The sequence below is a fragment of the Pungitius pungitius genome, chromosome 2, assembly GCF_949316345.1.
Source record: "Pungitius pungitius chromosome 2, fPunPun2.1, whole genome shotgun sequence".
Classification (NCBI taxonomy): Eukaryota; Metazoa; Chordata; class Actinopteri; order Perciformes; family Gasterosteidae; genus Pungitius; species Pungitius pungitius.
Genome location: NC_084901.1, coordinates 14,327,586 through 14,353,935, shown reverse-complemented (window position 1 = coordinate 14,353,935; position 26,350 = coordinate 14,327,586). Strand labels below are relative to the sequence as shown.

Below are 26,350 nucleotides of genomic sequence, written 5' to 3'. Positions count from 1 at the left end.
GCTCACCTGGTGCAGTATAGTGGCGCCTTTCTTAGTGCGATGCTCTAATTGGTCATCTTTGGCTGTTTGGTTGAACCCAATTTAATTTAATACCAGGGCGCCATGCCCATCAACACAATCATGGCCTTGCTGCAGCGTACACGTCATAGACGTATCTGTAAAGTTGTGGTTTTCAATGCTTGCACTTCCGCATCTCTGTTAAATATCAAATGTACAACTCTAGATCACTGCTCAAAATGAATTAAACATACAAATATTTTCAGCACTAAAGTGAAGAGTTTTTTTCATCTTTTTCTAAATACTTTGCATGTTTGTTTCCCTGCTTTGTCGGCTCGTGAGTGAGAGGAGGAAGTGTTAACCAGGACGTCCTCAACCGAAGAATGCGCTGTGCTGCGTGCATCACGTGACCCTGGCTTTCGCATACCCAGCCCATCACTTCCTGTTGCTGTGTGAGACGATCCCTCACGTCAGCCTGCTCCTCCGTTGTCCCGTTTGTCAGCGCGCTGCCGCAGCTGCTGTTTGGATCCGTTGTTTGCACACAGGCACAGATGGGTCCGACGGGACGCGTACTATCCTGCCTGAGCTGCTCCTTCTGTGTTTAATTGAGTCCCATTCAATCCCGAGGACAGTTTATTCAACGATACTTTACACCCGGTTCGGGGATTTCCTCATTGATTCGCCATTGTCTCGGAGCTGTCGGGCGTGCTCGCCGTGTGAAGACAACAGATGGAGAGGGACTGTTTTCTTATTTTGAAGCTTGCTGGTATGTCGGTGAGCAGTGGTCTGGAACTTTCCATCAAGCGAGTTCGGTGATATGGGTCGATACTAAATCAATACGAGCTTGGTGTCGTTTTCTCAGTGGCTGTGGTTCCTCTGCGGTTCACGTCACACTGAAACACTTTGCGCACCCTTTTTATGGTGAAGGAGGAATCAACAGATTAACCACAGAGTGAAAGCCAGAAGTGTCAAGACCAAATCCTCACCTGGCACTTATGTTACAACCATGCATAAGAATAAACCCATTATTGGCCAATCTTGGTCTTTTCTTCAATTCCATCTGTTACCTCTAATAAGTAAATATGCATTTCATGAGGAGTATGTGTCTCCTAAAGGGTTAATTTTGGGGGTTAGTTAGACTCCATAAGTCATGAAACCACACGAGCCTGTGTGACTGTGACCGGCGCTCCCACAGCCTCCAGCAAAGAGCGCCACTTGTTTCCGCTGAGGCCCCCCCCTCCCCCCTATCGGAGCACCTGCCGGCCATGTCAGGATTTCTGTGAATTGGAGCGGAGAGTGACACGAGATGATATGGTGAGCTGGAGGAGCAGGGTGGAGGCCATTGCCCCCCCCTCCTCCCCCCCCAAACCCACCTCCTCCACCTCTGCTGCTACGCAGACTTGGAGCACCTGTCTGAAAGACAAACGTGTTCAATTAACTGTCAACAAAGAGAAGCAGCAAACTCCAAAAAAACATCCCTACATCAAATTTGTAAGCCTGGAATGTACATGGAGCGAGCTGTAGCTTCCTTCCTCCATCCTAGGACACAATGTGTCGCTGATAGAAAGGGTTTCACATTTTATTTAAATGAACCATTATCTGCCCGACCTTCCTTCTCCAACACTCGGAGACACAACACCTAAATCCTGCCCGAGTTGTTTTATTTCCAGGAGAACGTCTGTCAGTCACATACTCCCTGGTAAATAGTCACTTATATAGTTGTACATCTAACAGGTGCTTGTTGTTTTCATTCCATCGTCAGCCTTCAGTGGTTGCTGAAGGGATTCATATCTTGTGTCTGTGCTCATGTTGTTTTAAGGTGTGTACCGGTTTGTTTGTGGAAGGTTACTAGCAGGAAGTAATGCGAGGTGTCAGGGTCACGGGTTATATGCGTGAATGATAGACCCGATAACCCAACCCGGAGACAAAGACAGACATACCTTCAGGCTCTCGCTGGTTGTTGAGCCCAGAATGAGGTCAGAGGCGTGTTGAAATGAAAGCAAACACACTTTTGACTTCCTAGTGGAGAGCTCTGAAAACACAGCCAACCCTGGGTTTGCAAAAATAAGTTTTAATGTATGGAAATTTCTCCATCCCTACTTCTCACTGGATTTATCTTCATAATATATAGTCTTTGAGTCAATGCAGCATGATATTTATTCATTAAAGGATGCTCCCATTTGCAGTGCATGCTTTGGGGCGGGGCTACGTTGTGACTGACAGGTCGCTACAATGGACTTTTAGACCTTTAACTCCTTTTAACAGTGATCTGGTTGTACTTACTGTACAGCAGCCTACAGCTGGCTTTGTTTACATCGACTGCTAATGGAAACCTCTTTGGCAGAACAGTTATAACATGTATAGAAATACACAATGAAAAGGTTCCAGTGAGACAACCAGCTTCCACGAGGACGTCAGTGACTTTTGAGCCTTGCAGTTTATAGTCCTACTACGAGGGTGGATGTTTAGTTCATCATTTGAACGTTTCTCTATTTCTCTCCGATCTTTCTCACTTTACTTTTGCTTTCTCTCGCTCTCTCTCTCTCTCCCTCTCTCTCAGTGCGCCACCTTAAATCTCTACGATTCCCCCCTAACAATGGGCCTCATTGTTAAGCAGGATACCCGGGATTAAGACCACAGCCAGAAACAGACAGAGCTTTTCTAGACCGCTCCGTGACTCACCAAAGTCCTTTTTAGGGTCCGTTTTCACGGCAGACTGGTTCGTGATCTGTGAGTGTCATTGTCCTCATGTGTCTCAGGCCGGCAGTAACGGGACCATCCTGGCTGAAAAGGTGTGTGTGTGTGTACTAATAGTTGTTGAACATGTTTCAGTTTCCGTTTCAGCGTTATCTGGTTTGTGGTTCTTCTTTTGGGTTCAGCAGTACGGGCTCTGACCCAATAGAAGATTTTCAGTAGCATTTACTCCTCTAGCTTTTAAAGAGGCTTTGGTCCCAGTGGTTCCAGTGCACTTTGTTTTTTGGATAAAAAGGGGCTGAAGGATCCCTTCAGATGACTCCACAATATATGTTGTAAGACCCCTGAAACCCTCGTCTAATAAGTGGGAGGTGCCCACAGGTGAGGGACACGTGTTGCTCGATGTGAACAGAGAAGCGTTCCTTCCTCCGCGTCGGCCCGGTGGCTCCCTCCGGCATCACGGGGGTCACGTGAGTCATCGCATCGGATCGAGCCTTGAAAGTGGCCCGTTTCTACCGGGTGGGAGTGAAAGGGGAAGCTCGCGCTGCTGGGCTTTGGTTCCACCCAAAAAAGCTCCTCGTTCTCCAGGCACCTCGGGGCAGAAGAAAAGTAAAAGACAAATGTTTGCTCTTTTATATAATTTTTCTGTGGCTCAGGTTTCACTTTCATATCAAGGCATCCATCGCAGAACCACATGCTGTTTATAAGTAACCTTGTACTTGTACTGCTTGGAAATACTCTGTTACCAAAAGGTAAATGTTCTCAAACCTTTCTAACAAGCCTTTGGCACATAGTCACATCTTCCACTGGAAGCTGCAGCCCCAATAGCTGCTGTCTCACCAGTAATGGAACGTAGTGTACTTCAAGGGTCATCACAAAGATTTAGGTTGTTTATTAACCAAAAATGTTAAAAGTCAATTTTAGTATCAGTCAGTCATGTTCATATTGACCAAAAAGGTTAGACTGAATAAAAAGTAAATGATTTATGATTTGGCTCAAATATATGGAGCATTGCACAGACAAAGATTACCGCAGGATTACATTTTCACATTGTGAAGCTAATTAAAGCTAATTTAGTATTTAAGCATTTAGTAAATATCCTTCGTCCTTTTGAAAGTCGTTCATTTTCAACTCTGTTGGACAGCTTGTTTGAATTAGAATAATCAATTTGAAAATCCCATTCCAGCCACGCAGATTTGAATGAGCATTAAACTAAACCATTTTATTTATTGATTTTATTGATCAATTGGACCAGTACAAATATCTCTCAGGCATCTACTGTATACACATGTTAAGATGACGCCCATACACATGCAGTATACAAAGAGAGGGATGTGGCAACTGTATCCTTCACCTTCTGAATATTTCTGTCTTTCTGACACTCAGAGGCTGAACTGTGTCTTTTTTTGTATTTACTGCACAGCCACATTCCCAAAAAGACTGGCTGAGTCAGACACACTCATATACCCTTTAATCCCATCTGGCATTGATTCTCAGCGCACACTTACACAATAAGCACATTTCATCCATAACGACACAAACCAATAAGAAGTGCAATTTCATCAAATAAATATATTGTGAATTCAAAGTGACTCACTGAAGACACACACTTGCATGCAGCAAGTGACAGCAATCAACAGGTGCTCGGCTCAAGCACACAGATCCAAAGTGGCAGTTTCCTCACATTTCCTCGGGCATGTGTGTACATGTGTGGACACGCAGGACACACCGGCTCTCTAACCGGTGTCGCTTTAATCACTATGTAAGACACCTGCACAACACAACATCTCAAGCCTTATGGTCTCATATTCCTTATGAGATAAAAGAGGAAGGTGACACAGAAAGGGCACCGAAGAACGACCACAAAGCGAAATGGAGGGAAAACTGAGGAGAAATGTAGCCAGAAGTCAGAATGAGAAGAAAAGGGGACGTGATGTAAAAATGTTACGTTTGTATTGTTGCACAGAGGCGAGTGATACTGTAAATGTAATATGCATCTCTTCTTGTTTGGAGCCAACAAACACCTGACCTGACAGTATTTATATTCCAACAGAAATAAGCCATACATATGTTTGTGAACATACACAGGATTGTTACTCAACAGGTTCCATTCCTTTCTCCACCCTCTTTTCTGCCTTTTCCTTATGCCCATTATCTCTTTGGTTCCTGACTCTTCTTCCTTGTGTCTCTCTGTCTCTCTGCAGCTACAAGGAAATCCTGCAAGAGGGATTAGCGGTCCGTCAATGAGGAACTACCGGCTCATCTTCTGCCACAACCTGAAGCAGCCATAGATGGTTTGGTGGTCCACTGGCTAAGGGAAGAGCAGACAGGACACACTTTCACTGCTTCACGGTGAGTTCTCTCTCACACACACACACAGAACAAGGATCACAGCACTTCAAAACAATGGATGGATTATTCCCCCACTGTTGGCCCAATCTAAAGAGGCAACCCAGGGTCGAATGCTTCTCTATAAAAGGCTCCACAGGCAAATCTGTTTTGTCCTGTGAATATTTTTTTTTTAAAATGTTATAATGCATCAGGTTTATCGACTGAAGATCAGCATGTCTTCACACTGTCATTTAACAATGAAACATAAAAGCTTGGTGATGGTCCTGCTCTCCCGATGAGCAGACTGCTGCAGAAGATTTCTCATCCTCAACTTTGAGCAGAAATAGTTTTTGCACATCCTCGCTGGCTTTGCATTGATTTCCATGGCGTCGTCCGGCTCAGGCGCTCACAGCGACGCCTTTGCACTGTAACTAAGGACTCTTTCCTGATGCCAAATGCTGCAGGGACTGGAATCTTATTTAAATAATGACCTCCAAATGATTACATCACAAACAAAGTGTAAACACCACTGACTTTCACCCACATGGAATTGTGTTCATGTAATTTGAAACATCCTCTTTGGGAGTAAATATTTGTAAGGACTTTGATACAATAATACCCCTGAATGCCGGATATGGTGTGTGACTATCGCCTCTCATTGGGATCGTTATACCTGTCCGACAGCAATTACTTTACCAAAATAAATATGTTCTCTTAGCGACTCAGTTCCTCAAATGCAGGGAGTCATTTAGCTAAAACTTGTAATTGAGATTTAATTAACTCTTTATTTAGTGAATCACGTTTTCTGACTTTTCTCTCCTAACCCCCCCCCCCACCCACCTCCTAAAGACGTGAGGTCTCGGCGGGGCTGTGGTGAGGAGGAGGAGGCGGCCATGAGGAAGAGCGTGTCTCCGTTGCCAGGCAATGAGGGCGGGAGCTCAGCCAGCACCACGCGTGTTTTTGGCGTTCCTTTGGAGGAGGTGACACGCACGCACGCCATCAGTGGCCACGAGGTCCCTGCACTCGTGAAGCACATCGTCGACTACATCGAGGAGCACGGTGAGTGACGGGCAAATTTGCTTTGTTGTTTTCACACCATTTTATATGACTCGCATGGAGAACGTTTTAATCAAATTAATATTCACCAATGCTGATGACAACAATGTAATTTCAGTACATTGAAATGCCGGATAAACCAGCCTGAATCTATTGGATCTCTTTCTTTGACTATTACACACCTTCACGTTTGGTGATGCATTAGTTGAAAACTGGAAATAAAAGCAAAAGGCATCGTGCACATGCAGTTACTCAATAAAACACTCTTTTTCATTGGAGTTATTTCCATGCTTGGACACGGGATCCTTTATCTAAATGCTTCTTCACTTACACTGATCAAAGTGGCTCAACTTTAAATAAAATAGTTTTTTCTTTTAGGAAAAAAAAAAAGTGCAATGTTTTAAAATCTTAAATAATAATCTTTTGTTGTGATATAATTGCAAATAAAAAGAGATGATATTCTGCTGGCCTAAGCAGCCAAATATTGTCTCTGTAAGAGCAGATCTTTAACATTTCAGTGTTCTTGCACTGTATTGCAGCTACATCCTCCTGCAGGCAGTAACAACTTACACTTTCTTGTAATTGCCTTCAGTTTAATTTATTTTATTACAGCAACACTGGATATTCTTTCTGCATCTGCAACCTATTTAACTGTTGAATGACGAGAAATACTTAAAACTTTGTTTACTTAGTCACATAGAATTTGTAGACCGCTAACAACCTTTGCGTTTAAACTATTTTGAACATTACATTACATGTCAACTTTAGGAGCACTTTGAGGTTCAGTGTCTCGCTCAACTACTCTTCAACATTGGTCCGTGGGGGGCATTGTGATTAAAGCCCCTTCAGTATACAGTAGAGTAAAAGCTATTTGCACCTTCAGGCAATTTAACAGAAAATGCACATAGTGACTTGAAGTAAGATTGGATTAAGATAAAGGCATGAAATCCTCCCTTGTTGTGTCACGTATCGCTTCGAAGTGCATACTTCTGAATGCTCAGATACGCCCAGATGCCCCCTTCCCCCCCGCACCACGATAAACCAAAATCTGTCAACCAGTTAATGTGATAAGATGAACTCTGAATGCCGCGGTCCACTTCCTCCTGTATTGCATAACACTCGTCTCCACGCCGCCTGTGAAACAGAGCAGCTTAACAGCGAGGACAGGGAGCTACGGGGCCTTTCCCGCACCCCCCCCCCCGCGGGACATTTTCCTTCAAGCCTGGCGGAGCAGGAACTTCAGCCTTATGTCACTGTCTTCATTAGAGCTGGTTGGCAGCTGCCCGACATCTTGCCCTAAAGGAGAGAGGCTCGGCGATAAGGAAGTGGGGACTTTGGAGCCACACCAACCAGCCACAGACTAAATGTGTCTACATTTAGCTTGTGATGATGCTGCCTAGATAACACCATCAGTACCAGTTTTGTGTTGCATGGGCCATTAAGCCCCTCCCATCCCGACCAACCAGTCTATCCTCTTTGTGTGATTGGTGTGGACCCTGGCAATACTGAGTCAGTCCCTCATAACTTGTATCCCTAAATCTCATCATCTCTGGTGAGATTCATCTGTAGAATGGATTGGCTTTGTGACCCACTGTAGAAGCAATCTGATGGCTCTAAGACTTCTACATATGATTTAGGAGATCAGAAACATCTCCAGGGATTAAGTAAAAAAAACAAAAAAGGTTTAGGTCATGGTGAAACAACAAATACTACGTTTTCTTGTAAAAACCTGTGAAACCGGTTGGTACGTTTCTTTTTTTTTTTTTTTTTTAAGCTATTGAAATTAATCTTCACCTCTATCCACTCAAGTGATTTTCAGCCAGTGAAAATGACTCATGTCTCCGGTTGGATTCGTGTCGCGGGACTTATTTATGTTGCTGGTTGTTCAGTCTAGTAAAGTTACGCACATCTCTGAGCTGTTTGCCTTTTGTCCAGTGAGTCAATCCATGCTCCTGAAACTTGATCATTAAAAATGTCATTGTGTAATATATGCATGAACATTACAAAATGAACTGATACCATTTGATGCGAAGGAGAACAGACATGACTGCATAAATGGTCTTGTAGTTGTGTAGCGCTTTTCTAGTCTTCTGACCACTAAGCTGACAGAGCTGATGTAACTGGTTTGTACTCTTAGTTCCCAGCACTGACCCATCACACAGCGTCGTGAGCGTGATTTGTTTTCATACTGATGAAGTTCAACCACACAGAAGCACTTGTGCACCTCCTGCATTTCTAGACCAAATAAGTCACCGGTTCATTCTTCAGTTGTCCATTAAATTAAACACGTCGGCCAGTTATTTATTTTCATTAGGTCCAAAGCTCAGAAGTGTCCCAGTACCCCTCCTTATGTTACTGGCTGTCGTATTCACTTGAACTAGACGATCCATTGGCTGATAACTAGCCCGGCGTTGCCTCCCTGTCTCGCCTTCTGTCATCCAATGCTCCCACGCGGCTCGCAATTTTACTCTGAACGTATGTAAGGGACACTGCATTATAGGGCGCACTGCCGATTTGATACATATTTATATTTTATAGTCTGAAAAATATGGTAATGTCACAAATGTGAATTTGAGTAGTTTTGCGTGATCTCCAGAAAAATCAGACATTTTGCAGAATCCTTAGCATGTAATTTATGTTTGTCATTGCAATATTATTATTTTATTTGTAGATAAAGAGAACATTATTATAGAAAATATACTTGTTACAAATACAGAAAAAAAAGAAAATTGTGAATGTCCACCATATAAACCATAAATGCAGCGTTGTGATTACACCATCTTCCCAGCATCGATGTTCCCATCAAGTCATCTGGCAAAGCAATGAAATATCCTTTTAAAAACAAATTAAATTTGAATGCTCAGTGTCTGATCAGCAGGGAAGCATCTATTATTAGATTATTTGGAAAGATTTCCAAAAATAAATTAAAAAAGGACCCAGACTCATTAAACAAACCAGAGAAATAAAATAATAGAAAAATGCTGCAATGAGCTTGTCTTCCACATAAGTAACGGTTGCTCTGTCGCGTGTGGTCAGGTCTTCTGGACCTGGAGGGGCTCTTCCTTGTTAACGGCAACGCAGAGCGCGTGGATTGGCTGCGGCAGCGCTATGACAGCGGCGAGGAGGTGGAGCTAGAGAAGGAGGCGGACCTGGCGTCAGCAGTCAGTCTGCTGCGTCTCTTCCTGCAGGAGCTCCCTGAGCCGGTGATCCCGACGGCCATACAAGGACACATTCTACAGCTTCACCAAGGTGTGTGAGGAGCACTGCTTCTCCTTTTCATCCTCTCGACCCGCCAACTCTGCTCGGTTACTGCACAAGACGTGTTTTTGGAGGGATTGGACATTTATCTCATTTGTGGCTCCACGTTTTCTTTAGTGAAGAATGTTTAAGGTCAACCGTGCATGAACGGTTGACTGCGATGTAACACATCAGCATGGTATCACTCACAACCTGTATTCATCCCTTCAACCACCTTCAGATTACAGCAATGAAGAAGATCTGTGCAGAAACCTGAAGTACCTGCTGCAGCAACTTCCCCAGCTCAACTACGGCCTGCTGCGCTTCCTGTGCCGCTTCCTGGCCAGCGTGGCCTCCCTCCAGCAGGAGAGCTGGGACATCGGGACGCTGGCCGCTGTCTTCGGGCCCGACATCTTCCAGTAAGATGCCCGCGTGGCACTGTTTGATAACTGTGCCTCAATGATCTACAGCATTTGTTTTGCAAAATAGTTAGAGCTGAGAGGACAAACATGTGCACGCTTTGCACCCGGACAAAGACACGTATTCACTTCCTGTAGTTAGATAACCTCCCATGGCACAACCGATTCAACGCGCTCCTCTCTGCTCTCGTGTTTGCAGTCTGTCATCCGAAGGAGAGGACCTGCGGGACCAGGAGTCTGTCAGCAGAGTGCTGGCGGAGCTGTTGGACAACCAAGAGGGCCTGTTTGACTCCGAGGAAGACGACGTCTCCACCACCAACGACTACAGCTCCATCAACGAACAGGTACTGCCCGTCACCTCCGTTCCTGACCTCTTCACCTCCTCTGTCCATCGCCTCGTGAATATCATGTTGCAACATGGTAAATGTGGCACACTGACTGATGTGCGTATGTTTGGTCTCAGACCTACTCATCTATTTTTGCTCGTCACTCCTGCCAAGTGGTAATTATACAAACTATTTTATCAGAATATGGATTTAAAAATTGCAATACATTTCAATAGAGAATAAAGAATGAACTACACATTATTGAAAAGCTTTTTGCATAAGATAAAGGCTATTAATTCATGAATTCACTTCTATTAACCCTGAGAAATAGTCCAATTACAAAACACATAAAACATTCATTTTTTGTCCTCTCTTCTGGTGTCGGGAGGGAAATCTCTTAAACGCTACGTGAACAACAGCATATTTTGAATTATTTTGCCATTGCTTAATGCTCCTATGGCCCATATTAAGGACTTATGGTCCTGTTTGACTCTGATGACATAGCTTTTGCCAACATTTGGAGAACCTGAAATATTTTTTTTTTTTAAGCATATACTTTTCCAATTTGTCGGGGAAATTCTACATTGTTATGATTTGATACATTTACCTGCGTGTTCATCCTGCTTGATTCATTATAGAACTTCTACATCTTCTCAATCTTCTGTATTGCTTATACACTCACCGGCCACTTTATTAGGTACACCTGTCCAACTGCTCGTTAACACTTAATTTCTAAGCAGCCAATCACATGGCGGCAACTCAGTGCATTTAGGCATGTAGACATTGTCAAGACAATCTACTGCAGTTCAAACCGAGCATCAGTATGGGGAAGAAAGGTGCTTTGAGTGACTTTGAACGTGGCATGATTGTTGGTGCCAGAAGGGCTGGTCTGAGTATTTCAGAAACTGCTAATCTACTGGGATTTTCACGCACAACCATCTCTAGGGTTTACAGAGAATGGTCCGAAAAAGAAAAAACATCCAGTGAGCGGCAGTTCTGTGGGCGGAAATGCCTTATTGATGCCAGAGGTCAGAGGAGAATGGCCAGACTGGTTCGAGCTGATAGAAGGGCAACAGCGACTCAAATAACCACCCGTTACAACCAAGGTGGGCATAAGAGCATCTCTGAACGCACAGTACGTCGAACTTTGAGGCAGATGGGCTACAGCAGCAGAAGACCACACCGGGTGCCACTCCTTTCAGCTAAGAACAGGAAACTGAGGCTACAATTTGCACAAGCTCATCGAAATTGGACAATAGAAGATTGGAAAAACGTTGCCTGGTCTGAAGAGTCTCGATTTCTGCTCCGACATTCGGATGGTAGGGTCAGAATTTGGCGTCTACAACATGAAAGCATGGATCCATCCTGCCTTGTATCAACGGTTCAGGCTGGTGGTGGTGGTGTCATGGTGTGGGGAATATTTTCTTGGCACTCTTTGGGCCCCTTGGTACCAATTGAGCATCGTTGCAACGCCACAGCCTACCTGAGTATTGTTGCTGACCATGTCCATCCCTTTATGACCACAATGTACCCAACTTCTGATGCCTACTTTCAGCAGGATAATGCGCCATGTCATAAAGCTGGAATCATCTCAGACTGGTTTCTTGAACATGACAATGAGTTCGCTGTACTCAAATGGCCTCCACAATCACCAGATCTCAATCCAATAGAGCATCTTTGGGATGTGGTGGAACGGGAGATTCGCATCATGGATGTGCAGCCGACAAATCTGCGGCAACTGTGTGATGCCATCATGTCAATATGGACCAAACTCCCTGAGGAATGCTTCCAGCACCTTGTTGAATCTATGCCACGAAGAATTGAGGCAGTTCTGAAGGCAAAAGGGGGTCCAACCCGTTACTAGCATGGGGTACCTAATAAAGTGGCCGGTGAGTGTACATCATTATTGTACATTTACTGTCTTCCATTTGAATGATTACAAATCAAGAAAAACAGACCCATTCCTGGGGCACTCTCATGAATCTTAGATAGAGGTTTGTGCTTAAATTGTGGATAAAAAACCCTCCAAATATTAACCAGATTGCAGGAATAGACTCCAGAGATCCTAATCACTAAACCTTATGCGACGGGGCCACAACAGGAAACAATTTGGGATGAAATTACTTCATGTTATCGAGAAACAAAAATATCTTCCAGTCAGCCAGTAGTATTAGTGAGCTGTAGTATTTCAGGAAGTATTTGGTTTTTTTAAGCATTTGAGTCATCAACTGACGCGGCGTTATTTGCCCCGTTGCCCGGCAACACGCGGGGTCTCAACGAATAACACAGGTACAGGGCCTTGATCACATTGTGTTATTGCATGATAACGTGCACAAAAAAAAGGCCGTAATTGCTCTGGATTGTTATCTCATGTTTCCATTCAACAGTTCAACCTCAACAAAGCATGTAGAGATCATATTTAAATGTTAAACTTAAAGGCTACAACCGGTCATTGTGATAGAAATAGCCACTACAGTATCTATAGTAACTCAGCTTTTCGCCTCTCCTTCCTCTTTTTGTTTCTTCTTTGCAGTTCTGTATTTCAATGTATTCTAAACTCACGACTCTGCACTGTCGCTTTAAGCGTTTTGTTTGCCTCGTAATGGAGGCGCCTTGGAGTCCTCATCGGTCACATCCACATTCCCTAATTGAAGAAAACAAGCTTGCTGGCTTGCAGGAGAACAATAATTAGATTGAGATGAAATAAACAGTAGAAACAGAAGAAGAAATGTGTTTAATTCAGCTGTTTGGATTCAATTTGTATTGTTAAAATTCCAATGAATGAGGATAAAGAGGAAAACATCCCCAATAGACAGAGAGCAGAAGAACGAGCAGCACAGTGCAGGAGAGCGAATCATCTGGGCACTGATCCGTGTGTCTTATGTAACACGCAGGGCAGAAAGAATGTGTGGTTAAGAGGAGAAGAGGAAGAAAAGAAGTCCAGGAAGATGGGGCAGACATGGCGCGAGTGCAGAGAGAGAAAAAGGATGAAATCGAGGGGGGGGGGGGTCAGAAAAGAAGCTGTTGATGATGTAACCATGCAGCTCACACCTCCAGCCGCTGCACTACTGTTTACAACACACAAACACACAGACACAACTGCTTTGATCCAAAGGCCTCAGGTTAGTTTGAACAGTTAGGATAAAAACCTAAATAATGGATAATCCTTAATTTAAGAAAGTGAGATTGTTTTTCTTACTGTGTGTGTTAAAGCGAGGACCTTCCAGGGATGGAAGAAGATCTCTGTGTGTTTCTGTATCTCAAGCCGCAATTTGACATGCCGATCCCCTGTGTAATGAGACGCTTATTTATAGACCACCATTAGCAAAGCACCTTTCTATGTTTCCAAAACTCCCTTGTGCTGCATGAGGGATCCTTTAACTGTCCAGAAAAACACGCTCTCCTTACAATGTCTGCGTTAAAGCGTCACAAATGTTAACAGATCATTTGAAGTACATCAAGCTTTAAGAGGCCTGCCGTGTCTCTTTGCGTGTTTTCAGGTCTGTTAGTGTAACCGTCGCATGCGACTGCCAACTTATCCCGTATATTATTCTGCAGCCGAGATATCGCAGAGGTTTTACAGATGTGCACCGGGGACATCGAATGGAGCAATGGTCCTGCTGTCGGTCTGAACATATAGGAACAGTCACCTATTTGAGAGCAGGAGGGGGTGATGGATGTAAAAAGGAGACGTGGAGTATGAGCACACACACTGAGCACACACACACACACACAGCCATTCTATTTACGTGTTTACTGTGACTGCATTTTATGGGTGGCTGGAGAGAATATGGGAGTCTGTACATCAAATGGATTTAAAGATGAGAGAAGGAGCTTCTCTCCAGTGGAGCTGATGCAAGGAAACCGTCTCACAATCCCACTGTTTGAGCTTAGAAATTATGATTTTGTGTTTTCTAATCATTTATTTCAATTTAAAACCCATTACTTATGAATAAAAAATCTCCTGAATGTTGCTGCAACACTATACTGTATATCCTCATGCAAAGGGAAACTAGTAACTATTGCATTAAAAACGGAAGGGAAAAAGAATCCATGGTGTGACATTTTCAAATCAACAGGATGAATCTAAATGAAAAGGCAAAAGATAAAAAAAAAATTTGGTGTATTTTTCAATACAATGCTTTGACTCATTTGGAATTTACCAAACCAAAATCAGAATGTCGGGGAGGTACAAAAGGTCCTTTGAGACATTTTGAGACCTGAAATGTCAGTTCCAGGCAGTAGTCATTGTTCTGTGTAGTCAGTCCACTAATGATGTCACTGGGATTGTTGTTTGTCTTCATTTTCCGTCCTGAAACGCTGGACCGGGCCGCTGGACCGGGGCGAAGGCCAAGACCTTTTGTTCCAGGCCCAGAACGCCCCCTTCTTTTTGCACACATTCACCAAACAAAGACGTATTCTTACCCCGAAAAACACATCATCTTACTTTGGGAAAGTGTCAAACTAAGGAAATACCACGCAGCGATGCGTTTACGTACAAAAATAAAGTTCTAATTGGTTGAAACTACTAACGTAACATTGGTGACATTCATTATTTCTCAGCATTTTTACTTGCTAACTTCAATGTGAGAAACCGCGAGAGTGAAGCTGTGTGTAGAGCAAGACTTCTTCTAATCACTTTCCTGTGTCATCTTCAATAATCTGCACAATGTGACGATAATTCCCTCACAACCAATCAGAGCTCTAGGAATGGGGGTGTTGCCGTAGCAACGGCACAGTGACAGCAGCAGATGGGCTTGCTGGTGAGAGGAGTGAAGTAGGGAGGCAGAGGAAGGAAGAGAACACAGACGAGGACCAACGGAGGAGAAGAAAGTGTTTCTCCTCCGCAATCTTCCTCCTGTTCACCCCGCAGTAAAAACACTTCCTCTGTCAATCAAAATAGTTTTGATGTGAGGTACTGTGCCTCTTCTGGTGGAGGAGGGACTACAATCCATCTACACGGGTCTCTGGTGCATGAGTGGATGCCCCCCCCCCCCGCGGTGATGAGGTTCTGGTGAAAGAAAGTAGTTTCTGTTGAGTTTTTCAAATCGATCAAGAAGGAAAATCAGTATTTTTAATTTTCATAGTAGTTGGTGAGCAAGAGTTCTGTTTGTGTCTTGTTTACATGCCAAAAAGTTCTCATTCGTGTCCATCTCCAGACATTAACAGTTTTAATAATAACGTGTTTCCGTCCTCAGATCACAGAGCTGCTGGACGACGAGAAGTGCGAGACCGAATGTGAAGAGCTGCCTCAGGACGGAGAGGAGGGTCCCGTCTCCTCCTCCGACTCACCACAACACACACTCGCCGACGACGACCCCGCCGCCAGGTGAAGCCCGACCTATCGGATGAGAGGAGTTACTCATTACTTAATGTCTGCAGGAATATGAGTGTCCCCTCTGGTTGTAGATCTCCTTCAAGTTGATTACAGAAAGCCATACTCTTGTTTATAGACACGTCCAATCTCCGGTGTATTCTTATACAGAGAACAGTGTCATCATCAACGAGTAATGCTCAGAGGAGACGATAATGCTATTTGCACATTACATTCTGAGATGAGACAAACTGCAAATCACAAAAAAACCAAAACTATAAGCCATCAACTTACCATGTCTTCAATGGTCTAGTCGAGTTTGGACTATGGATACATGTTCAGTCAAAAAGATGTTCCTTCTGTTACCCATAAATATTGAAGGGCAGTTGTCCTGCTGTCCTCGTCACCTGTGATGGATTTAATGGTCTTTTTACACCGAAAAATTCATTTTGCATTTTCAACCCCCCCAAAAAATATCAGTTACTGTCTTGCTGTGGAGACTCCGAACCCTCGTGTGTGTCAGGGCCATGCTGCTGGTCTTCCTGCTAGTCCTTTAAGACGATTACTGACAATAATCCACATACACTGCACATATGTCGCCCCCTGTTACTGCACAAACCAAAGTATGTATCGCTGAGCTTACTGCATCAATATTATTTACATTTTGAAAAAGTAACGTGTTATCAGATCTGCTGCAGAATGTGTGTCATCTGCAAGTGGGTGTCTGCATCGCTCGATATGTTACTACCTAACACCAAAGAACCCCCCCCCCCCGTGTGTGTGTGTGTGTGTGGCTGTAGGTGGCAGCTGTTGTGCATTGGTACTTGGTACAGCACTGGCAACGGATGCACTTCTATCTGCACGCCCTGTGTTGTAGTCTTGCGTATTAATGGCGCTGCGGCGGCGGCTAGCCGGCAGCCGTCATCGCTGTGACCTTGTCTGACCTCGGTGTCTGGTGGGGGGGATTATCGCCGCAAACAGGGACCTGCTTAAAGAATACATCCGTTTAAGCTGCTAAAAAGATTTTGCTCATCTGACCTACAATCAAGGGAGGGCTATACTTCTGTTTTAAGTGGAAACGTGAGCTGATTTCAGAGCCAGAAGCGATGAGTGGTTCTAAAAGCACAATCGTCCTGCTGATGGACTCCTTCCTGTCAATTGAAAAGAAAAGGACTTTAAACCAAAGCTTTTATTTACAAATTGACCAATGATATATTTTATTTCATACTCTAATGGTTATTTGTACCGCCAGTTAACCATATGATTATTTACTTTGATTATTTGGTTAAAAAAAAAACAACCTCAAAGGTGAAAACGCCCTGAAGCCTACGTCAAAATATTCAAATAGTTTCTGAAAGAATTTGATTGTATGAAAAAATGTCCAAACCAGCACCGTCATGAATTTTAAGGTTGTGTTTGTCGTTCTAAACTAAACTATTTTTATGAAAAGTAATTTTTTGTCTTGCAGTTTAAAATCCTTAATTTATCCTCCAGGAGTGTAAGCCATTTAGCATTGTTCCCTGAGTTCAGTGTTTAACCTGAGACTCGTTTCACGCGTTTCATCAGGTTCCCTGATGGAGACGGAGAGAAGGTTCCCGTCTAGTGACTCCATGTTGACTGAGGTGCAGTTGTTTGTCTCGCACTTGACAGACAGGGAAGTCTGTGCTCCCTTAATAGACTCTGACAGCCGACACACACACACACACACACACACCTCACATGCTGACAGCTGTGCTCATTTCAGAGATATATATACATATATAAACCCTGGTATTTTCTTCTGATCCCTCTGCTTCCCTCGTTACTACTTCCCTCCTCTACTCGGCTTTTATCCTCTCTGTGGAAAGTATTTTTCATATGCTGACGGGCTGAGGACTCCAAGAGGGATCCACTCCCGGACGGGTAAAGAGGAGGAGGAGGAGGAGGAAGAGGAGATAGGGTGTGTGTGTTTGGGGGGGGGTCGGGTATTTGAGCGCCATTGTGAAGGGGCCCGGTGCTTCTGGTGGGCGGGGAAGGGACTCGTATTCACCGCATCACGCTGGCGTCGATTGAGTCGGGTTCCATCCTGGTCGTGTGGTTGAGCTTTCAGTGAGCGACCAATCCGCCGCTTTGAGTTTCATGTGTCTCATAGCTACTGTGTCCCCTCAATCATATGTCTGCGTGATTTATAGAAATAAACAATAACTACGTTACTGACACATTGAAACGTTTGAAACGTCTGACCAAAAACATTGCTTTCCGAGTCCTGTTCCTGTTGATGTTATTGTTGTCTTGTGCAATAATGTACATAGTAAAATATAACTATTCAAATAGCATTGTGTGGTTACATGTATCACGTTGTGTCCTCCCCTCTCTTCCCGATTGTGTGCAGGACACCGTGTGTGATGTGACTGACTAGATAGCAGCTCTCGACACGTGTGCTATCGCAGCGCTAAATGTTGAGATTAGAGTCTGGCTTAAAGTACCAGGCGCCGCAGATCAACGGCAAACCAGTTGATGATTAACGGACAAAGTTGCACAACGGTTATCTTTTATTTCCTTGAGGAATTTGTGGAATCCAGACAAGGAATTTAAAAAGCAACTTAACTTGTCCTGGTCCGAGTGAGTGCTCTTTTTTTAATTTTTCTGTCTATATTCTTTCTCCTCATCTTCTCTCCCTGGGACGTCTTTTCCCCTCGTCGCTAGAGCTCCCCTTCAAGCGCTCTGTAAGATCTAATCTCAAGCGTGGTATCCTTTCTTAATTAGAAGGAGGTTGACTTGAAGTCTTGTCCTGCTGGAAACATCACGAGGACATGAAGAACCTGACCTAGTTTCCTTTGTGCAGTGACGCGCGTTGCTGTTCTTCTGCTCCTCGGTATCACACACGCAGTGTAGTCCACACCTCCCAACGCGTTGTAACCAGAGTCTAGAGTATTATTAGCCGTATTTAAGATTGGCGTTTTTTGGGCGGGGGGTGTGTCACTAAGAGTTGAAAACGCTTTGGTGCCCCCCATTGACAGTGCAGGAGGGGCGGGATCAAACCTGTGTCATTATCAGAGGGCTCTATTGTTCGTCTGGTGTCCTCGTGTCTGGACCACTGGACCAAACCCATTTCCTGTGCGGGTCAATCAAGTTGATCTAAACTTAAAAAGCTCTCACAGAATCTGACCTTCCGGGTCGACTCCACACGTTGTTCCACTTGAGACTTAACACTTTGCAAGTATTCCGTGTCATGGCAACCAGATGCCACCAAAGCTGAAAAGTCAGGCTTGCCGACAGCGTGGCGTCCACGGCACGGAAGACGCACTTCATTGGACACGCCCCCTAGCTGTGAAATGCACATTGGACACAATAATTACGCTTGAATGCGCCCCTCCCTTTTTTCTCTGAGTGTCCCTTGGTTCTCAGAGCAGCTTTCAGGTATCGCTGTCCCTCCTCTCCATCTCTCTTTGTTACCAATGACCCGCCAAATGTTTTAAATGCCCTCACGCTATGATACGACACACACAGGTGTGTTTCCCTGATGTGTGTGTGTGTGTTACACAGCCCTCTGCTCTGGCTGTAATAACTACTGAATTCATATTCACCTGTGAGTGGACCAGAGAAAGTCAAATGTCCTCCCCTTTCTGGATCTTGGTTGGCCCACGAAAGTGCTTCCTTCGTTACGATTGGCTCTCAACTTGAGCCCCCCCCCCGTCTCATTGGTCCTTCAGGGGAGGGGGGGGGGTTGTTGCCTGGTTACATCAGAAGCTCGTATACTTTAGCAGAGCTCTGGATGTTTACTGCAGCACTTCAACAGGCAGGCAGAAACGACCTCTCACACACACAGACGCACACTCACTGCCTCAGCAGACGCCGCACAATTCCCCCAGGTGATGCCCCGACTCTGCTGCTCGCACTGACGCCGACGCCTTGAGGCGCTGGACGCGAGGCGGAGCCAGAGACCGACCCGGTACAGAGGAAGAGCAGGAAGAGCAGGAAGAGGAGGAGGAGGAGGAGGAGGAGGAGGAGTCTGAAGGACAGTTCAGCCTGAACACGCCGGCTCCTACAGGAGCTTTGGAGGCAAAAAGGCAAACGACTCAGAAAGGTCGGTTAAAAGTCGAGCCGACTTCCCTCCGATAAACTACAGCACGCGTCTGCTTGAAGAGGAAGACGCAAACCTCCACCCCCCTGAAAAACCTTCAGGCCGAATCCAAACAAAAAGGACCGATCACACGGAGAGAAACCCAGCTGGCCAGATAAGAATGGCCTGTGACATTCTGCTGCAGAGGTAAACATCAGCTTGCGTAACTTGTCTAGTCCGACTGATGGAGCGATTGGACGGACGGAGGCGAGGTCGAGCGACCGATAAACACCGTGTGGGTTTAAGAGCGAATGAATGAAGTGGAATCATTAAAAAAAAGAGTTAAAAAGTGGAAGCTGCGTCTTTGGATCAACTTGTGAATGGATTAGTGGAAGGTTTTAAGTGATATATTTTTATAACGAATGTAAGAATGGGATTGGATGGTGCCTTCAGGACGTCGTTTTGTTACCAGGCAGAGATGAAAAATAATACAGAAACGGAGCAGGCCATTACTCAACAGCTGAGGTTGCGTTACGCAGTTTCAGTATTAAGAAGCCGGAGGGATGAGAACAAGTCAGCATTTCTCACAGAGTGGGGACACACTGTATTTATACATAATATTTCCAAGTAGGTGCCCTCACGGTTAAAGGAAGTTTTTGGTCGCTCCTGGGCGTTCTTTACATTATTGGTGAGATTTTGGTGTAAATTACAGAAGTGGATTCTTGATCTTGATTCTGGTCGACACGTTTGGTAAATTGATGTAAGGAATAAATCCTTTTTAATTAGATTTTTATCAGATGTAAGAATGTCTTCAGGAGTATAAGACCTCCCAGCTGGGAGAGAACAGAATCAGGCCTGCTGACACCAGCACCTCTGTGGAATCACAACTAACCTCCAACTCACCTTACGCACACACACACACTCTCTGTTCCCTTTGTATCGAGCCACCAGAGTGTTGCTGTAAATAATGGAAGGACGCCCTTTCCCAGCGTTAATCTGTTTGCTTTTCTTAATTTGACCTGCAGTCATTGTGAGATGTTTTTTAGTCAGATGAGGTGAAGCCACTGAATCCACATCGGTGAAGCTCTGCAGTAGATCCACAACTGATGCCTCTTCCCCATAAAAAAAGAACTTTGCCTTGGAAAAGATTAGAAAAATAAGCATTGAGCGATTTCTACATTTTGCTCAAGCTTATCTACAGCAGTGAAAAAGTTCACCACGATTTCATCTGCTCAGAAATGAAGGCCACAAGCAGAAAATGCTAGATGTTATTGAAGCATAACATTATATGCAGTACATAGTTACATCTAGTAGATATAGTTGTTAACCTCCAAATACCTTTTTGTCAGGTTTTAGACTCGGATCAACAGTACTTTTTATCTTCATGGTCTGTTTGTGCGTTTAGCTGCATTCTGCAATCTGACATTGATCGTGAAGTGACTCGTTCTCTTCAGTATCTCTTGCTAAACAAACACGCAAACACCTTGAGGAGCCCTTTCTAACCTGGTAAAGACGTAACCAGAGCAGCGATAGAGTAGGCGCAGATTGCGTGTCGTCCTTGAGGAGCCTACCGGGAATCAGCTGCCATCTCGTCCTGCGGGTGTTCGTTTTCACCTTCCATCACTCCTCTCAGGCTCCTCAGCTCCTCGCCGCCATCTTTCTCGCACTCACCGTCAGAGAGGAGAACGTTCGATTAGGGAGGCGGGAAAGACTGTTTCCAACCTGCAGCACTGAGAATGTGTGTTTGTGTTAAAGAGGCAACAAACATCCACACAAAACGGTTACGTAATGTCAGCTGATGTTTTTCTAATGTTACACACACAAACTCATGTGAACACACACACAGGGTAGAGTGTGTGTGCATTATAAATCTGGAGTCACGGCGTGCCTTTTAGTGTGTCTGTGTGTATTTGTGAGGCAGGCGGCTATATCAACAGACTCATTTGATCCATGATTCACCACGCACACACAAACTCACACAAACACACACAAACTCACACAAACACACTCACTTCCTTTTTGATGGAGCAACAGAATATGATTTGACACACACAGCCTTTTATCTGATGAGGAGGGCTTAGCGGTGCTGCGTAGCCTAAATAGCAATCTGCCCACCCAGAGTGGCGCCAGGGGGGGGGGGGGGGTGGTGTGTGTGTGTGTGTGTGTGTGTGTGTGGTGCATTTCTTGAGATTGTCATTTGGCTCAAGAAATGTTAAATAGCCTCATTATGCTTATTTTTAATTACTCAGCTCTTGATGTCTGACGCACACACACACACACACACACTGAGTGTGCGCGCATGTACTCGTGGGTGTTGTGGTTCTTCTCCCTCCTGTCTCAGGCTGAAGGGGTCGAGGAGCCTGTGATGTTCTAACAATGTTTTCTCTTTCTCCACAGTTCCCACCTCTCCTCCATATCCATCCTGCCTGCTGACTCTGCAGAGTAAGAAGACACACACACTCACCAGCCCTTCATGCTGTGACGCACTTCTTTATGTGCGCACACTGGCATGCACTACCCACATTCCAGCTTCACTAAGAAACAACCTGCTGCTAAAAACAAATACATCTTCAAACAGGCATCGATCCTGCAAAGAGGACGGAGGGGAAATAGAGTTGGGAGGAAGTGATGAAGAGGAAAAGAGGGACGCCTTCTGTTTTGGTTACGCAGCTAAACTCAAGCGTTATGTGTGACCTTCTAGAGCCTCAAAGACATGCACGCCGCATCACATGACCGCATGACATGGCCCGGGGGAACGGCGTTCAGGCCCCCTAAAGCTTGAGTACCGTTGGGAGGCCCGAGAGGATTTAGACAGAATTTAGTCGAGGGCAGATACCCGCGCGGCTCCTCTGGAGCGTGTGCCGGAGAGGCTGCGAGCACGCCGCCTGTGGCGCCTCCCGTGTGGACGCCGCTGCGCTTTGTGTGGTTGGAGGTGGAGTTTCTGCTGGAGGCTTGTAGTCCAGGGAAGTGAGTGCAGACGCACACAGAAGGATCTGACCCCAGCACAACACTTTTACCTTAAATGGATCTGAAGCCCGAACACATTTCACACTGTGCGACGTTGTTGGCATGAAGATGCTGTAAACCCCACACTCGGTGTTCACGTCCATGTGAAGAATAAAACATCCATGAAACCAGATGTGATGAGCGCGTACCATGCATCAGGAGCAGGTGGCGTGGAAGTCTTGGGCTGCTGTGAGCGTGTGGAGAAGGTTAGAGGTCAGAGCGGGACCCGCGCTGCTACCTTTTATAGGCCGTCATGTCCTCTCCCCTCCCGGCTTCATGGTCTGAGCATTATTAATCCTCTCATAACTGGACCAGGCTTCATTCTTTCCTTAATAAGGACTTGTTAAATAGCCCCGAATGGAAAAGAAACCAAATCCAGTGATTAACAGGCTCCCACAATGCTGGATTTGTTATTCTGCTTTAGAAGATGAGTCATGCTCTCATTGCGCTGCCACATGCACCTCGTGGAGATAAACGCGTTTAAAGCCCCAGTCGTTAATTGATTAGCAGAAGTCTTTCTGTTCGCTAAAAGAGGCGGAAGACGGTGGGATGGTGTGAGGAAGCTTACACATCATGCATCGTTACTGCTAAACCTGAAAATACAGGTCTTCATTAACACCATAGATGAATCTCATGAAGAGGCGATTCAATAATTCAACAAAAGATTTGGTTTTATTCAGTTCATCCCAAAGTTATTTAACTGTAAAAGTCTGTTAAACTCCAATCAGTTTTATTCTCATCAGTCAGAGGAAATGAGATGGTTTACATGAGATGGTTTACATGATATTAAATATCATTTTGTACATAGTTTTTGTTATAAAGATAGGCATATAAAAATGTTGGTGCAGACGGTTGGTTTTTCTTAATTTATTTATGACAGATATTTTATCATTTTTGCACTTATTTCTCGCCACATTTTTGACATTTCAGATCCGCCTCAGTCAGGCGACTCGTAGTATTAAGGCTCAACTTGTATTAATAAATGAATACTAAGCTGATGTGAATCAACCTCCCTGAGACACGCAGGCCTCCACATCCAGTCCTCAGTTTACATTAGAGACTTAATTTATGTGACTGAAGGGGACATTTTTATTGGCCACCACTGCTGGATAAACACAGAGAAGCCAGAGGACAGGATCTTATCCAAAGCCGTTATGTAAACCTTTGATGTTGTGCAGATTGTATCAGTGGGAAGCTCTTACAGTTCATTACAGCCGAGCTGAACTCGCCCCGGTGGACACAACACGGGCGTCGACTCTGAGCTCGACACGGTGAGGGCTCCATGCCCACTTGATTAATCCTTAATACACTTAAAACGTAAACAAGGTGTAGAAGTAGTGTGTTGTTTGAACGGAGGCTACGATGCAGCACTTCAGAATATGAAGAAAATGCTACTTTACAGGGAAAGGTTTAAAGTAATAAAGTGTGAATACGCCTATAGAACGCCTTGTGTTCTCTGTATTTTCCAGGATAATCCAGCGAACCATCAGGGCCGCAGTGGAGCAGCACTTCTTTGAGCTGAAAACCTCCATCGACACCAACTACGACGGCCGGGGGTGAGAGTCCGGACACCCCCCCCCACAGCACACGCACAGCACACGCACAGACCCAAGTACACGTCTCATGTTAAGAACATTAAGAACATTTTTGTACTTTTCGCCCTGCGTAAAACTGGTGGGAACATGCGTTACCCAGATTCCTCAGCGGTGGCGAGGGCATCAGGTGGCTTCAAAGAACCGTCTCTAGTGAACATTTTGTACGAAGGGCTCGAGTTACTAGTAAACATGTCGACAGCTGTGACGTTAATTAGCGAACGTGTTTGTGGGGAAGCAGCTGTTCAGTGGTCAGTCACCTCGGACAAGACAACATGTCACAGCATTTTACTGTTAGTCTTGTTTATTGCCTTCGTTTATTGCTCTGTTCTGCAGAGTGAGTCCCAGTGAGCCAGCAGTCCAGAGTCGTCATGGAGACGAGGCGCAACAAAGTGACCCCGAGGACAGCCCCTGCGACACAGAAGGGGAGACCCCGCTCACACCGAGCGAGCAGCTCATACCGCAAAGCCACACGGACACACAGGTGTGTGGGCGACACGGAAACACACACACACACACACACACAAACAAGTAGCGTCTAATTCACACACGGTAGTTTAGATTAGTGCGAAATGGACACAAAAAAACCCTGAGAAAGGGCTCAGTCTCTCACACACACACACAGTGGAAATGTCCTCAATAAACAGACAATACACAGAGCCTACCAGTTGCTGCGTGGGCTGGCAGCATATTTCCCATAGCTGACCTCCTCCCTGTCTGCGTCGGTCCGGTTTTATCAACACGGTGCGTCCGTGTTCTGTTCTGATGGTTTAGGAGAAGTGCTGCTCGGGTTCAAGTGGTGGGATTCAGAGCATGTGGGGGGACGGAGTGAGACGTCTCTTGGGACTGAAGAGAAACCCGTCCTTCCTTTAGAAAGAGGAGCTATGAATCAGAGACACCTGGGGGCCAAACTATGAAAACCCACCATTTACCCTCTCGACATAATAACAGATGTGCTTTTATGCAGCTTGGTCACATTAGAGGAAGTCGCATAATCAGTAAAACATAACATATGTTTATGTTAAAACGTACCTCATTTCTTCCTTGGTCATTGTGCTCTTCATGAGTGGTGTTGTGTAGCGGGGCTCCCTTGAATATTTACTTTTGGTGATATTGTTTATTTCATCCTTCCATTCTCGCCTTTTCGTCTTTCGTTTCTCTGCTCGTACGTTTGTGATTTCCAATCATTGGAATTCTGTTGCTTTCCCGCAGGATTCCTTTGACTCTGGCGACGTCCTGGAGGAGAGCTCTGGAATGGACCTGGATGCAGAGCTCGTCACAGATGCTGAGAACAACATCAACACCGCCAGGTGTTTAAAGCAGGACAAACGATGCATAAACACAGCATTGATTTTAGTGGTAACGAATGTGAGCTTTGACCTATGAGTAATGAGTAAGGTCAATTCCAAATTCCTCGCCAATAAACTGTTGTGCTGGGGTCCGACGGTTTGCTCGGTGAATTCTTTCTCACTTGAACACTTCACTTTCAGCCACAGTTATTCATATTTTTCTCTGATCTCAGGCAGGACAATCAACCCTGTGACAACATGGCTGACACCATAAGCTGTGTAAGTAGCAACAATAACGACAATAACATGGGCTAAAATGATTTGTTATACGTCCCTTTGTTCACCTCCTCTCTCCTGCCTACTTTTGTACCATCTTGATTGTCTGTTTTCCTTTTTCCTTCATTTTTTGGTGAATTCTCTTTTTGCTCCTTTTCCAGGATCCGGATTCGTGCCGCTGTGATCAGAATGCCAACGACAGCAAGACCAACAGGAACCACCTGTCGCCATGCCAACCGAAATCTGGCCCCAACCCTCATCTGCAACTGTTCCCTGACAGCCAATGGGAAGGTAGGAGACGCAGTGTCTGGTCTGCACTTTGTTTTCTTTATGAATCCAGAGAAAATCCTGTTGAAATATCCAACATGGTTCAGAAGGTGCTCCCAGTGGGCCACACTGCAGCTCCGCCACATTTGGTATTAACGTTCGATTAAATTGAATATTTTTTACAATTTCACCAAATTGGCCTATTTTGTTAAAAGAGCACTTCTGGAGCGGTCGTCTTTTAAATGTGGCGTATTTCAGAAAAGTATAAAAGTTCAGTGACTGAATGAAGGTTTGAGAGTTGTTTCCGAACGATTGACCTCACTGCTCCTCGTCTCTGCTGTCTTCCTCCTTCTTCTCTTCTTCCTCCCTCTTGTCCTCCTTCCATCCAAACAGCGTCACCCCCCTCCCATGTCCCTCCCATAGACTTCTCATGTATGCATCTGCAAAAAGAAGGCCAAGGTGAGTAGTTTGACGTCTACCAGCCAGCGTGCTTTTCCTTCCATC

The 26,350-nt window shown here is 45.0% G+C and overlaps 1 protein-coding gene and 1 long non-coding RNA gene across 5 annotated transcripts in view; one reads left to right on the top strand and one right to left on the bottom strand.

The window, feature by feature from the left end:
- The window catches only part of fam13b (family with sequence similarity 13 member B), a 37,672-nt gene that overhangs the window by 4,021 nt on the left and 7,301 nt on the right, over nucleotides 1–26,350 (top strand). For 2 of the 3 annotated variants that reach the window (XM_037460517.2, XM_037460520.2), the window contains exons 2-14: nucleotides 4,896–5,043; nucleotides 5,872–6,081; nucleotides 9,115–9,327; nucleotides 9,557–9,734; nucleotides 9,934–10,078; nucleotides 15,259–15,389; nucleotides 21,814–21,858; nucleotides 23,892–23,978; nucleotides 24,351–24,498; nucleotides 25,227–25,324; nucleotides 25,537–25,582; nucleotides 25,741–25,870; nucleotides 26,240–26,305. In XM_037460517.2, the coding sequence (XP_037316414.2) occupies nucleotides 5,916–6,081; nucleotides 9,115–9,327; nucleotides 9,557–9,734; nucleotides 9,934–10,078; nucleotides 15,259–15,389; nucleotides 21,814–21,858; nucleotides 23,892–23,978; nucleotides 24,351–24,498; nucleotides 25,227–25,324; nucleotides 25,537–25,582; nucleotides 25,741–25,870; nucleotides 26,240–26,305 (1,453 nt within the window). In that variant the 5' untranslated portion in view covers nucleotides 4,896–5,043; nucleotides 5,872–5,915. The remainder of the gene's footprint in view (nucleotides 1–4,895; nucleotides 5,044–5,871; nucleotides 6,082–9,114; nucleotides 9,328–9,556; nucleotides 9,735–9,933; nucleotides 10,079–15,258; nucleotides 15,390–21,813; nucleotides 21,859–23,891; nucleotides 23,979–24,350; nucleotides 24,499–25,226; nucleotides 25,325–25,536; nucleotides 25,583–25,740; nucleotides 25,871–26,239; nucleotides 26,306–26,350) is intronic. The other variant, XM_037460518.2, reaches the window with a different exon arrangement.
- On the bottom strand, nucleotides 15,276–25,218 carry LOC134114905 (uncharacterized). Of its 2 annotated transcripts, XR_009947277.1 has the most exons (4): nucleotides 24,680–25,218; nucleotides 20,920–21,146; nucleotides 15,669–15,781; nucleotides 15,276–15,401 (listed from the first exon to the last, which is right to left on the bottom strand). It is a non-coding gene; the product is annotated as an uncharacterized LOC134114905 (long non-coding RNA). The 2 variants fall into 2 exon arrangements; XR_009947271.1 differs by lacking the exon at nucleotides 24,680–25,218 and having other exon boundaries at nucleotides 20,920–21,539.